Here is a 15,472-nt window from a genome sequence, read left to right on the forward strand (position 1 = left end):
AAATTAAAATTTCAACATTAAAAAATACATAAAGTATATTAATTTAACACAAAATATTTACATTGTAGGTAAATCATCACTAATATTAATGTCTTGCACCATCTTTTAATCAATATATAAGAATTATCAATAATATTAAAATTACCGTTAAGGCAAAACAAACAAAATCAATTAAAGCAAAATAAAATGTCAATAATAAAAATTATAAAATTACTACTTGTTAAAAACTTATTGTATATATGTTGCAGGAAAATAAGTTAGATTTAGGAATTAAAAACTTTAATATATTTTTGTTTAATTTTTTAAATTTAATTATTGTGATTAAAATAAAAAATATAAATAATTAAAATGAAAAATGCGGATTGATGGATACCTACACTAGTATCCAACGGATTTTTTTTCAATACAAATAGGTTTTCGCAAGTGAATTTAAATAAGTTTATAGGTAATTTTGTCATCCCTAAATAGGTGAAAGTACAGAAGTTTATTGATATATGGAGGTATACCAATTCAAAATCTCCCAGGCGACTAACAGTCTAGCATAATTCACAAAGCCTTGGGCGTATGGCGAGCAACTCTGATTTTTATAAATTCCGGGTATTGTTGAAGATTGAATTAATCAGATTGCCTGCCAAATAATTCGAGGTGATTTTTCACCTCTTTTCACACTTCCTCGTAGGTCCTGAAAATTTTTCATCACAAAATTACTACTGTAGATTTCGGAGCCGATATTCCAATGACAGCGAAGCCATCTTACATAATTGTTAATTTCAGGCCCGTATCTTAAGATTCATAATTACTTAATAGAGATTTTTATGAAGCTAAAGCCTAGATGAAAGAGACTAAAGTTGCCATCTTCTAAAGAATTGATGATAATTTGATGGTAACATCCAAGGATGGAAGAGATTAGTTTGCAATACTTCGTTTGATTCTTCCATTTTAACCAGAAGAAAATATAAATATGGTGGACAAGTATTTAAAACCTATGACCTGAAACTGTTAATTGGAGCTCTAATTGCACAATGATAAACTATTTACAACGTTGAAAAGTTCGGATGAGAGCTCATAAATGAATTAGCTATTTACTCTTGTGCTTCGCTTCCAAAATTCCATGGTTAAATGATGCTACCTGTCCTGGGTCACCAATGATCCCCGGAATTAAAACCAAGATTGTTCTCAAATTGATTTCTGTCGCTTAAATTTCTGTACGCAATCACCATCCTTCGGATGGGTTGTTGACTCTGATCAAGGTTAGGAGAAAGAAAAGTTCTATATGAACACTTGCCGCAATGAACTTCAACGAAACAATAACTCCCCATCCGTTACCCATTGCACAAACTTTTGATCATATTCCAACACATTGTTGCTGGCAAGTTCAGTTGCTGTTGGTTCCCTTCCCTGGATATGGAAAAAAGTGGGAAAAAAATCAAGAATTTGCTTTTATGAACTGGAAGGTTTGTAAAATGAATCACATTTGCAATGAAAAGTTTAAAACACTGACCTTTAGGCTGGAACCTGAATCACTTGCAACCGACCTGCATAATTTGAAGAACATTAGACAAGACATCAACGGATATGTTTGGCTTAACTTAAATGCATAATTTGAGAACTACATGCTTTTATGTAGTTCACTGGAGCTACCTGTCGCATACATCTTCTTCACAAGAATTTCCTGATGAAGAAAGCCAGTCTAAATCAAGAAAGTTTGTAAAGTTACAAGCATCCCCATGTTCATCAAAACAGTTGGGATCGAACTCAAGGTATTGGTCCTCTTCTATGTGTTGACATTGTTTCCACAAAGGCATTGAGGGTGTATACCTATACAGAAATGCAACATTTAGTCAGTCCAATGGAACGCATTCCAAGCATTTCTTAATTTCCGAATTTGGATAGAAGTGATATTTAAGCGGACCTGGGAAATGATATATCACTTTCACAAGATGAGATCTCTGGAGTGGACTCCGAAAGACCTTTTGTACCTCTGTGCTCCCTTTCAGCCAAAGGTTGATTGTGTCCAACAATTGAAGCCATCAGACATGAGTCACTCTCATTGAGAATATTACCATCTGAAAGAGACCTCTTGAAGAATGACCTACACATAATTTAAAGTGATAAGAATAACTTAGTCGATCTTAAAAACACAATGTTGGTCTTCAAAATGATGACATTACTTTGCACTCTCAATAACGTTAGGATCATGAATCCCAATAACGTGATGTTGATCCGAGTCCAACTCCCACAGGGCCGGTTTACCCTGCTGTGGCTGAAAGTGACCAAGGAATCTGCTCAAAAATATCAAGCCAAACAGTTACTAAGATGTTATATTACACCCATGCCTATGCAACCGGTATCAATTGGAACAATACACTTGCTTAAATTTCAGTTATAGACAATGATGTGGAAAAGAATGCTTTCATTTAACGTACACATTAATTGCATTCTGCTTCTCAGCATCAACATAGGTGTTACTGTAGTAACGTTGAAGAGTTCTTAAAAACTCCTGAGACTGAGTCGCTGCTCTCCATTGACCTCTCCGTTCACAAAATATCTGTTTAGAATTATCAATGAGAAATGAAAAACACATGAATTTTGTTAGAATCTTGTCAACATATACAAAAGCAACAATTTACCAATATTCTCCAAAACTGAACCAACATGTACAAGGATTACCTTGTTATGTGCAGCAGATCCACCATACTGTAGAGCTAGAGTGTCACCCATAGTCTCATAGATACCCATTAAATCTTTAGCCAAAGGGTTATCTAGACCAATATTTGGGGATTTGAGAAGTCCTAAAGTTTTTAACTGAAGCCCAAGAGCCACTACCCCATAGGCGTATTGGGCCACATTTGTGCGATCTAGACAATCTATGCAATTTGTCCTTAATACACCTTTTTGCAGGATTGGTACCTTGATAGACAAATTTGCACTCGGCACATGGCTGCCACTGCTAACTTCTCTGTCAACAGTCTCAGCATCCTCATTTTTATGGGATAGATTCTGAGGGTAGTCATCATCACTTCTCCTGTATTGCATTGTGATGCCACGACATTGCAAAGTTAGAAAGAAAGTTAAGCAGAAAAAATGCAAGGATGCTTATTAAGTAAGGTAATGAATAGGCTATTATTTTGAAAGAAATTACAACCATTTATTTTTATCAATATTATTTTTTATTAAGTTTAAAGCAGTTTGGAAGGAATAATCACTTGGAATAGAATATGAAGGTTGACCTAAGAAGGAATATTAAATCATCATGTTGACACAAGAAGTCAAGATGAATGACAAAAGAATCAAATTAAACACATGGTATTCTGATTGGAACTTACTCAATGCAGGATAAATTCAACAATCCCTCAGGCTTTGGTGTCACTTGACAATAAAAGATGCCAGTTAAACTTAATGCATAAGCTCCAGCTCTGCCTAGAATTTGCAAGGCATTTATTGCTCTGATAAAAACAATTAAGATCAATTCATGTAAGTAACCATTCAAATGACTGGAAATTTAAAATAATTTGTGCAATCAAGGGGAAGCCATCGTACTTTCTAGAGTGTTTCTGGAGATCATAACTAAGGAATTTTAGGCGATTCTCCTTTGACAAATCTTTATTAATGAACCGAATAGCATTTGAAAACTCTGCACGAAGAATGGTTTCTCTAGGCTTTTTCTCATTGGTCTGTAAGTCACCCAACATAGCAGCCAAAAGGGAAATGATGAAGTTAAAGCATGTCAGAACTGAGTTAAGATAGAACAATGCTGCAACAGTATGCTCATAGGAAAGCAAAGTGGTTGAATTCCACAGTTACTGGAGAAAACCTACCTTAATCAAATTCAGAACTATAATAGGATTCCCATATCTCTTTGCAAGATTTTCAAAATGAAGTCTTGTGGCCTCATATTTTTTATCCTTCTTTGATACTGTAAACAAAAAGAAAAAATCAGCAAAAATTCATGGGATTTACAATTTGAGGGTGGTAAGATTATGTACCAAAGCTTACATATAATGTCAGGTTTAATATTCATCCATGACGTCTCCTGAGACCAGAAAAGTGGGATCGATCCACGGACTTGTACAACAGAACTGATTTGCATTGGGTATCCTTCAGGAACATCTTCAACCACAATCTGTTCCGTCTCAACATCATTGGCTACTCTACCCTTCTCATTGACACCACGTTTCAAATATCTATATGACAGGAGAGAATCAAAGTGAAAATCATATTAGCTATGAGATCAGCTATAAGCAAAGAAAAGATAAAATATCACAAATAGAACAGAATCTGCATCTTCAATACAAATGTAACATAGAAATTGGGGTCTTCTAGGAGGATCAAACACAAATGAAAACATTGAATCAACTGTTTAACTAATCCTTCTAAGTAATCTGTCGCCCTAAAATCAGAAAGAGTGGATTTGATTTTTTACACCTATTATTTGTTAACAATAAAATATCACACCTTGTGCCAGCATAATGCCGTGAGCGTCTTGCAATGAGAGTGAACTTGAAGTCCCTCCCAGCTACAGAAAGGTTCTCCTGGATAATGAAGCATGAAAACACGACTATCATATCAAACTTTAGATCTCTCTGGTTAATTAAATGAAAAACATTATCGAAAAGAAATTCTGAAAGGAAGAGAAAGCCAAGCATAAATTATTGAAATGTTCAATTGATCTTCCAAGCAAAGCGGATCAACAAACAAAAAAGCATCCTGTCAATATCCCGACTCCTACAAACACTTGACCAAGGAAGTCCATTGACAAAGAGCATATGACAAAACCTAACTTCAGCAGCTCTATAAAGAGTAACATATTGTAAATAAACAGTAAGTATAAGGGTATGACAAAAAGCAACATCTGACACCCCAAAAAAACACTTAACAGCAACTATAATGAATAACCAAATAAGTTTGCAAAGAAATAAATGCCATGAGATTCTGACTCCATAGGTAAACCACAACACAGAAATATGAATAAACAATAACCTTCAGAAGAATATCATGATATTAATTTCTTATTTGCTTCTAGCATTTATGAGATTAATTGAGAAACGATACCCTTCAAACATACCATACCTGCTTAAAGAATCCATATACTAATGCAATGGTCCACTGATTATTCTTGAGAGTATTCCGAAATCCACGAGTCAAGAAATGATTCCAGACAAACATTGATTCATACTGTGATTGTCCTGTCCCATTATTACATAAGTTCTTTTGAAGACTATTCATGATATTGTATGAGTAGCTGAAAAAGAAGTCCTTCGTAAGATCCACAGAGCTGAGGAGCTTCTTGTATCTACACATCACAAGAGAAAAATGGATGGAAAGAAAAGCAAAGCACGTTAAAACATGTATAATACATTGATCAAAGTGGAAAGAATTTAAGGAAAAAAAAAAGCTATAAATTTAAAACAAAAAGAAAAGAAACTGTTGTCCCTACAAACCCCAATGATACCTTGCCTCAATCAACAATTAATAATAACATCACCTACGGCAATGTTGTTTGCTCCTGTACAAATGCAGGACATGAAATGGAAATAGGCTCTACAAATGATATTAACTAAGATAAATGCAACAACATCAAACATAGTAATCTGAAACTTTAAAAGAGACGTTTTCTGCGTCTCACATAAAAAGGTAGACGAGCTGCAATTGCCAGAGGGCAGAAGCTCCCACCAATACTTAAACAATAAAGGGTTTACTAACGAAAGTAGAAACAGAGATTACCTCCACCAGTGTGGAACTCGTCTACTTAAGAATGCCAAAACACAGACAATTAGTCCAACATAGTTTTATTGACAAAAGTAAAACAATCAGACAATGACACAAATTCTCATCTAAATACAATGAATAATGTACGACGCTTGATGCTAAGTTCACATGTCTCTTTATGCGTACCAAGTACATATTACATTTACATGCGGAATTGACAAAAGACCTTTTCTCATTCTTAGAATAAGCCAAATTGCTCAGCACAGATGAATGTGGGATTGGAATAATCTCGCTCTTCTTTATGGAATATACAGCGTGGCCACAAATTACACCAATCTTCTTCCTTCCCGTGACCAGCAACATGTAATAAGGTTCCAAAAATTTTATAAACCCTGAATCAATGAATAAAAAACACCATAAATACTACAAAAAGAAACAAATTATGATCATTAATATGAACATATTCCAAATATAACATACCAACTATGCCAAAACATTTGGTAACTAATTTAAGTCCACCCGTCGATCTGTTTCCATCGTGTACCCGTCTCAGCAGGTCCAAGTATTCAAAATCTGAATATGTTGCAGAATCTTCAACAATGTTTAGTTCTGATGGCTCTAACCGATAAATCTTTAACACCCTCCACAGGTTTGTTTTCTTGTACCTTCCACATATATAAAAATTCTGCTTCCAATAAATAAACCCAAAAAAAGAAAAAAAAATCCCATCAACACTACGCAACAATTAAACACAACAACAAAACTAAGTCATAACTCCTTAAAACTCTATGAACAATATAAGTCAAAATCTGTATCTTCTATCATGTTAATTGCAGCCAATGCAAAATCATCAACACATCAACATAACAACAAAAAACAACATCATATTTTCTCATTAACAGCATGAATAACAACAATAGTGGTAATAGAAAAGAATCATAAGAAGATCAAAATTTGTTACAAAGAGCAAAACATATTACAATATAATATAAATCAAGCCAAAGGAAGTAAAAGAAGTTCCAAAAAGAAAAAAAAAAATTACCGAGCGCGTTTCATAAAGTGTAAACTTTTGAAGAAAACAAGGATTATATTGGTGGGTAAAATCAATCCATTTCTCCGTTGCCATTGCAATTGGGATCCCGAGCTTCAGCTCGGAGGGCTCTCTTTCTTTGAACGACAACGAAAACAGAAAAAAAAAAAACGCAAAAACACAAAAAGCAAGAACAATAAAAGCTACAATCTTTCTTCTTCACTGAATCTACAAATATTAGTATTGTTATTATTAATAGACAGCTCTGCAGCAATCGTATAAAATTACAATGAGACTCGCCGACTTGGACGTAAATAAAAAAAAAGATTAAACCACGATGTTTTGTACGTGAAGGAGTGAAAGTAAATAGGTGAAACACAGCGTCTTCGAGAGAAAGATCAGAGATTTAGAAGAAGAAGGAGACCGGCTTGGCGACCAGAGACACAACTGGTCGAGTTTGAGTTTTGTGTTTGTGTTGGCATTGGTCTTCTCTTTTCTTGTTTTCTTTTGCTGGCCCATTTATTTATTTATTTATTTTTTGGGGGATGTTGTATTTATATTTTCAGTTTTTTTTTTTAATTATTGTGAAGACTAATGAATTAATAATGTTTGTAATTAGCGAATTCGTAGCTGTTATGAAATTATTTCGGATTTGCTTCCTTGTTTGTAGGGTGTGAGTAGCGTGACTCGGACGAGTTTTATTTTTATTTTTAAATTGTTTAGGAATTATATTAAAAAAAATTGTTTAGAAAGTTGGGGTAGTAACATCTGAGTCCTTGTATTTTTATGAAAATCAACACAAGCACAATTTACATAGCGTTTCTCCCGCCGCCAGATTTTGCGATAATTTATTTATTTTATAGTGTCAAGAATTTATTGTTGAGCACTTTAAAATGAACAATTTTATTACACTTTACTGGTAATTTTTTTTTAAAAAAAAATTGGGCGATGTCACACTTTTTTTTAGTAATATTTTATATATTTTAATCCCAAATGATACAAAATTTGGTTATCCGATGATAAAATGACTAAACTATAATGTAATAAGTTGTTAAATTAAAATGTGATATTAATTAATATTCTCTCTCCTCTCAATTTATTTAAATAGATGGTGAACTTTTTTCCGCTATTATTTAGATTTGTAGTAATTTTAAAATTTTTTATTAGTCTTTTGTGTAACATGTGAATTTTCTATAGATTTGACGTATTTAAGGATTAGATAGAGGATTTCATGCCATAAAAAATTAAATTCCATAAAAGGCTCTATCGCATTATCAACTGAAAGAGCCAACCATCATAATGGAGGATAGTGTAAAAGAGTTAAAAAGGAACTCTTACTTCTTATGAGAGTTTTACTTTATTTTCTTCAAAATATTTGTTAATGAAGATATCGATCAAGAAGGTATTTCTTGTGCACATTGTCTCCCTATGTGTCAATTAGACTTATAATGGTAATTCTTGTTATCTGCTTTAATGAAAATGTTATTATTTAAAATTTAAAAAAATTATGTAAACACATTATTTTAGACATTAATTCAAGAATACAGTAATTCAAGAGCATAGTTTGAACTTTTTGATTTTTTTAATTTAGTCGAACTATAGAATTACTGATTTTTATATCAGATGGTATTTTTTATGCCTTCCTTATGATTTTGGAAATATTAGGGATCTGTATGTTATTATCCCTTTGAGATTTAAAATGTAAGGAAATGAATAAAATTATTTGTTGAACTTCGATGAATTATATGCTATTTCAACAATTTATATTCAATTCACAACAGAGATTAAAAAGAAATGGTTTCTTTTCAATAACTTAGAAAATTCTTATGAAAGAGGAAAAAAATACTTAGACATCCAATCAATTTGTACTTGAGTAAACTCGGAGCATTATCAACTTCTATTTATTATGCAACTCTTAAGCATTTTTATGTAAGAATTTTACATCAAAAATTATTTTCAATACTTAAAGATAAAATTAGTATTATCTCATGATGTGATCTCTTTCTAAGTAAAAATAAACATGGATGATTGATAGTTAATAAATACTTATATATTATTACTTAAAGACATATGATACAAAATGTTTAAAAATTAATAAGAACTCAGATTATGAGAGAATATTTATCTGTAAAGATAAACCCACCTTAACAAGAAAATTAAATTAAATGTTATCACTTCAAAATAAGCCGACAATAAATTTGCGTCCTTTAGTGCGTTTGAAGACAATAAAATAAAATAAAAAATCAAAGTTGATTGGTCTAACTAAATTAATTTTATTTTAATATAATTGGGTTTGAATTAAATTCTAATTCGAATCAAGGAAATTCAGTATTAAAAAAGATTGAATTTTAATAAATTTCTGAAATTTATTTTGGTTTTGGGCGACTACTCCTAATTCAATTATTGGGATATTTTATTTGTTTATTTTGATGTAGACAATGAATTAAATGTAAATGGGTCCGTTGGGAAGGGGGGAGTGACTGGGTTGATCCGAGTCAACTAGTAAATTTAATGCACAATCATCGCTGTCCTCATCTCACCTACACAAATGAAATTTCAATTTTGTGGAATTTTGTCTATTTTAATTAGAATATATTTCCACTATCTTTGGGGACTATATTTTAATTTCAAACTTTCATTAAATAATTAAGAAAAATTACTCACTTTCCTTATAAAAAGGAAAGTATTTAAATATTACACACTTTAATTAAAAATAAAGAAAGAAAATAATTGAGTCGATCCCATAGTGATTGGAGAATATACTATTGTGCCATTCTTGATCAACTTGCTCCACAACCTTTTTTAAATTCATAAATTACAGAAACTTCTACGCTGGAATCTTGAATTCTTTTTCTTTTCTTTTTTTCGTTTTCAAAATTAGAAATTTAGAATCGTTGAATTTATATTTGGGCACTTGGGTTGCGTACATGGATTGTAACTTAATTTAACATTTGTAGAATTGCATTACTCATCAATTAGTCAACAATTGAATGATTAATAATTAAATTATAACACAAAATAATTGTGTTTACATCGTTTATTATTATTATTTTTAATGTTTACTAGACCTAAAAGAAAAAAATAGTAAAGTAATATTACTCTCGGGCGGCGTTGATACATAATGTTCCGCGATTAAAAGTAAAAAGTGCATAGAGAAACATTGATAAATAAATTTCACACATGATCTAATATTAGTAATCTTCTTGTGGAAATTTTATTTCAATGCGATTTCTTGATCAATTATTTGATTAGACTAACCTCTATGAGTTGACAAATTAATTCCTCAAATATATTTTTTTCAATCTACTGGTTATAAATTTCAAATATCCCATTTTGTCTATTACATTTAATTATACCGGGGTCTTGTCTAACTCAATCCGATAATATAAACAGATAAATCTTTGAGCACGAGAGGATCACGCTCTCTCGCAGTATGTTCCCACCTTAGATTAATTATTACTAAATGACCAAATTTTTTGCATCAACAACATTAAGAAAAAAATGTTATGGAAAAAGTATATAGGAATGACAATGGGGTGTGGTGGGGGTGGTGAGGCCTACCATATTTCCCACCATGTTAGAAATTTTTGTATTCACTCCCCCACCTCATTCCCCAATAAATTTAGTGGGATGAGGATGAGGAATTCTCATGTGGGGAATGATTTCTTCATCCCCATCTCATTCCCCATTTATCTATTTTATAGTAAGTATAGATACACGATTTCAGTAAGTTAAAAATTAGAGATTTAAAATAAAATCATCACCATATAAAAGTATTTAAATTCTTTTAAAAAATCTCTAAAAGTTTGAAACAATATCTTTAAAAGATATTAAAAGTGAAAAATATTTAAAGAGAGTAGTACCTTAAAAGAGAAAAGAAAATATAACAATATTTCATAATTGAAAAATATTGTAGGGTTTTCTTTTATTCATACAATATTTATATTACATAAAAAAAAATTAGTAATTGACATTATAGTTAATAAAATAAAAATTATTAAATAAGAATTAAAAACATATTTATATATAATGGGGATTGAAGTGAGGGTGAGGTGGAGTGGGGAGTGCAAAACTAAACTACACCCCGTTAAGAATTTGAGGGTTTTTTTCTCCCACTCTCCGTCTTATTTCTCAAAAATTATTCAAAATTTTCTTCATTTGGGGTGGGGCTCCATAGGACCCTAAACCCGTGGACGAGTATTTTGCAATCCCTAAAAGTACATTATTGAGTGTGACATTTTAAAGGACAAATTGATTATTTCTAGTTTGTGCACGTACTAAATGTTAATACAATACCAGTTTGTATGCTAAAATGTACTTATCAATGCTGTTCTTTTTCAATAATGTATTTTAATATCACGGACAAAAATGAGGTATTAAAAGTTTGTAAATGACTCAGTGATTTAAAAAGGAAAAAAAAATTGCAAGAGGAAATCGAAAGTTTCATGCTTCATCTTTTTCTAAATATGAAAGTATGAAACTATTAAAAAAAAAAACTTTACATAGAAAGAAGAGTAACAACATTCGTCGAACGTCAATTAATATACAAAGCTTGAAATAAAAAAGCTTAAAGAATAGCGGCGTTGCAAGCCCATAGAAATAATCTCAAAACACACTTTAAATGAGCATTTACGCACTTTAAACGGGCATTTTACAATGATTGGTCCTTTTTAATTCACATATAGGATAATAGGGCCATGCCTGCTGCCTCTTTTTTTAGACCTATGTCTATTGTAGTGAAAATGAAGCCACGAAAAGTGATTGAAGAAGCTTATTAGTTGACTCATAAATCATATAAATTAAATAATTGTCGACATAGTGGTCTTAAATGTGTGGACACTTAGAGAAATTTCCTCCTTATAATTCAATCTTATAATTTCATTGGTGGGGTATCAGTACGCACATTTTGGCATTAGTTTTCAAATGGCGAGTCACCAAACAATTTACGAAAAGTCTATTAGCATCACTATGTACAAATATTTGTAGGAAAATGACAGCTTTTGCCCGCTTTGGACTTGAAAACTAACTAATTGCCACCTTCACACAGCAATTGTGTCAATGCATTTGTCTATTCATATATATACACATATATTTATGTTGTTAATAACATGAAAAATATATGTTGTTACAAAATTAATGCAATGAATTTGTGTTATGGGGGCTTGTTTTGTTTTTGCTTTTTTTTTTTTTTTTTGAAAATTTGTTGTCCATAAACATCTTTATGTTACCCATTTCTATTTTTGTTCTCGATTTTGTACATTAAGCGACACTTATTTAAAGGAAACTCCAAATATGAATACAGAAATTATGAATTTTATTCAAAGACGCACTTTAAGATAAATCTCATTCATCTTCAAAAACATCCCGTTAATAAAGATGAGATGTATATTTCATGATCATAGTGGTGGAACTAAAATTTTACTCTATAGTAAAACCAATAAATTTAGGGATAAATTCGAAACAGAATTATATTAATATTTATAACTAAATAACAATTGTGACTCTTCTTTATAATTCTAGTATGACACTCTCCCTTATCTTTCTTGAAAATTTTTATCAATCCAAAAGGCGCTGCACTTAGGCCTCTTAGCTTCCGCAAAATTCCACCACATATTATATAAATATATTCGTAAATTTATCTCCATTAACAAGGTATTTAGACATAGGGATTTGCTAGAGAGTGAAGAAAAAGGGAAAAAAAAAACCCCCCTCCCAGACACACATGATTTTCATGGGGTGCAATAATTAATGATTTGGTACCTAAAACCAATTTTAATATATCCCAAAAAGCGGAAATCAAATCTTTGAAAATGTGGACACACAAACACCCAACCCACCGAAAAACACAACGCCATAATGACGTTGATGAAATTAAATGACTTTGATGTGCGTGAAATTAAAGGCCTCTACTATCGTTTCCCTTTACAAATGGGAAACAAAAATTTTGCATCGCGGCCGTCAGATCACCGCCCGACGGCTGAGATCAAGACAAGTATCGATGGACGGAGATAGGACTTTGTCAAGCGTGGCATTAGATTATGGAGGTAGCTGGAGACAGCTGGCACAGCGAACGTGTCAAAACGTAGACGTTTCGTCAATGTAAAAACATTCAACCACGTGAGATGTGCACGGTATCTACGACATCTTCTTTTTCTTGAGCCGATAGCGACGCCACGTGTCTTGTCTCTCTAATAGGTCAGAAACATTATATCCAAATTTGCGCCCGTAGAGGATCCGAGAGAGGGCTTCGTAACTTCGGCTTACTCGCAGTCGTCGGAGGCTGCGCGTATTAATCGCGGACTTGCGCCAACAAACAAAATGAAAATTACAAAGGTTATTTATTTTATTATTATTATTATTTTTAGTAGGAGTAATAATATTAATTATTGTCTTTTTTTTAAAAAAATAATTGTTAAATAGTTCTAAAATGGAAGAAGAAATTGGCTTTACACTATTATTTAAATTGTGTTGTGTATCATGTGATTTATTGTGGTTCAACTAATTATATAAAATTTGTTTTTATATTGCATCTGATGACAAAATAACTTAATTGAATTAGTCAGAATAGACAATTAGACCAATAACATTAATACAGGTAATTCCTCTCATAGAAGAACATGTTTTGTTTAATCATTGTATTGACCATTTTTATTTTTTTTTATTTTTTGGGTGAAAGGGACTCCATCTTAATAATTCTAAAGTTAATATCGCTGACTCTTATGTTATTTGTATAATTTTTTATACTTGTAAAGTTCAATTAATATATGAGATCATAAGAAATGAACAAATTTTAACTTTCTTTGAAGCCAAATTATTTTAAAAAAATAAAAAAAAAGATAAAAATAATATAAAATTTTAACATTTTTATAAGAACAATGACAGTTATCATAAAATTTATCTCAAATGATGTGACACCATGTATTAATTATATTATATTATCATTCATTTTATAAATATCACGTCATTGAGATGATTTAAGAATACAACTTTTAAATGTGTGGCACTATTCTCTTTATAAAAGAATTATGATAATAATAGCAACTTCGAATTGATCCCAAGCATGTAGTTTTTTTTTTCTTTGTCATGTTGATATTTTAATGCATATTTTACTTTTTATATTTTTACGAAATGCGAATGCATAGTTTATTTAAAGAAAAAAAAAGCATAATTTAGAAGGTTCCCATTAGTATTTTCGTTAGTACTAATGTTTATTTAAGTTAATATAATTTTTCTGATGAAAGTAAAAGGGAATATGAATTTTATTATTCATATTAAAAAAATTTAAGATAACGAAAGGGACTCCAAATCCACCTCAAGCACGTTCATGATTCATGAATGAAAATTTTTTTTTCTTATCTTGTGACATTAATTTAGTTTGTATTTTTGTTAAAGGTGAATGTACAGCAGGAGATGGTGCAAGACATGAACAAAATGGAGACTATGTCTTTGATGGCTACTTATGGCAGCGAGTATGCATAGATAGAATTTATTCACTTTGTGATTCTCAAGTCTCTGACTTAAGAAAAGTGTTCGGGTTTCTGATTCGTCTTTAAACCAAACGAAGAATTGGTACCCCAATAATTGAGAACGTGTGCTCGCAAAGGTAAATGAGAATTTGTCAAAAGAAGGTCATTTTTTTCATTGTTAATTTTTTTTTAATGATTCCGTATTAATCATGTTATACATATGTTAGGTAAATCTCTTTATATTGGATTCTCCACGTCAGCTAGACCTAGCTGCCTTAGCATCTCCTACCTTCCATCTTCTGTGCTGCTTGAGGAAATGAATCATTTTTACTAGTGTTATTTAATAATCTTTTTTTTTTTAATTTTCATTTAATTAGTTATTTAAAAACTGCCATTTCACCTCCTTTTATACTTCACATTTTTGCGATGAAGATTAAAGACTCGCTTCCTTCCATAAACATGAGAACAAAATTGGTCTTTCTCGTGGGGAATTTGCTTCACTTTAATGCCCATCAATCATCATATTTGTCGAGAAATACTAGCTTGAAATTCTAGTCGTTTGTTCATATCCTTTCATTATCATCATCATCATCATTATTAGTATTATTATTTTGTTTAATTTCTTTTTGAGGATTTTGCTCACACGCTACTATCTACTTAGTTGTTGCTTTCACTTTCCTTCTTTCATGGTTATTGGTTTGTGTAGTATCTTTTTTTATGTGTATATAATGAGAGGAGAATAATTCTAAATCATCTCTCTGGGTTGGAATCTTTTGCACTTATCCATATCCTTGGGTCATCCACCCACAAAATGGAATTTTGGCATATACGTAATAGTGATGCAAGTAATAATAGACTAGACTTTCTAGTTTGTGAATACAAGCAAAGTGCTTTGGTTTATCTAGCTTGAAAATCCTTTGTGAGTATGATTTAGCCACGATGATAGCCCAAAGTTGCGGTGATAGCTCAGGTTGGTTTAGTTATGATTGAGCTGAGCTGGGCCTGGACCATCACCGTGCTTACCCAACACTAGGCCTACCATGTGCATGTGTCTCTTGATTTAAGAGTTGGGAGTATTGGCACTCCTCTTCCAAAATCATCTTAAAACCCTTTTTCATGTTTACAATTTCAGACTTTGTTGACGCTCCTCCGCTCAAGGACACACACAATAGTTGGACAGTTGGAAGTCTTCATAAAAGTTTCTTTATAGAGGAGAAAAATTCCATGGATACGAGCAATTGTGAAGATAATATATATATTTTTTAAC

At 31.6% G+C, this 15,472-nt stretch overlaps 1 protein-coding gene across 3 annotated transcripts; it reads right to left on the reverse strand.

Annotated features, from left to right (window-relative positions):
• Window positions 1-856: 856 nt before the first annotated feature.
• LOC102625950 (phosphoinositide phosphatase SAC2-like) lies at window positions 857-7,267 on the reverse strand. 3 transcript variants are annotated; one of them, XM_052444220.1, is made up of 16 exons: window positions 6,752-7,267; window positions 6,190-6,374; window positions 5,936-6,101; window positions 5,071-5,293; window positions 4,456-4,532; window positions 3,997-4,184; window positions 3,819-3,916; window positions 3,541-3,674; window positions 3,327-3,446; window positions 2,671-3,025; window positions 2,427-2,548; window positions 2,172-2,282; window positions 1,913-2,092; window positions 1,642-1,818; window positions 1,502-1,535; window positions 857-1,398 (listed from the first exon to the last, which is right to left on the reverse strand). In XM_052444220.1, the coding sequence occupies exons 1-16, from the start codon at window positions 6,763-6,765 to the stop codon at window positions 1,297-1,299; spliced, it is 2,286 nt and encodes a 761-aa protein (XP_052300180.1). In that variant the 5' UTR covers window positions 6,766-7,267; the 3' UTR covers window positions 857-1,296. The 3 variants fall into 3 exon arrangements, with proteins under 3 accessions (XP_052300180.1, XP_006465825.2, XP_024954038.2); XM_006465762.4 differs by having other exon boundaries at window positions 6,190-6,394; XM_025098270.2 differs by lacking the exons at window positions 5,936-6,101; window positions 6,190-6,374; window positions 6,752-7,267 and adding an exon at window positions 5,453-5,746.
• Between the last annotated feature and the right edge of the window lie 8,205 nt (window positions 7,268-15,472).

Source organism: Citrus sinensis, chromosome 7, assembly GCF_022201045.2.
Source record: "Citrus sinensis cultivar Valencia sweet orange chromosome 7, DVS_A1.0, whole genome shotgun sequence".
NCBI classification, from domain to species: domain Eukaryota; kingdom Viridiplantae; phylum Streptophyta; class Magnoliopsida; order Sapindales; family Rutaceae; genus Citrus; species Citrus sinensis.

What these genes read in the sequence shown, in the direction of transcription:
- LOC102625950 (XM_006465762.4), bottom strand. Translation starts at nt 6,835, where the DNA reads ATGGCAACGGAGAAATGGATTGATTTTACCCACCAATATAATCCTTGT. An exon ending in CACTTTATGAAACGCGCTCG is followed by an intron (nt 6,395 to 6,751) that starts GTAATTTTTTTT and finishes TATTGGAAGCAG; the next exon opens with AATTTTTATATATGTGGAAG. An exon ending in AGTGATATATCATTTCCCAG is followed by an intron (nt 1,819 to 1,912) that starts GTCCGCTTAAAT and finishes ATTTCTGTATAG; the next exon opens with GTATACACCCTCAATGCCTT.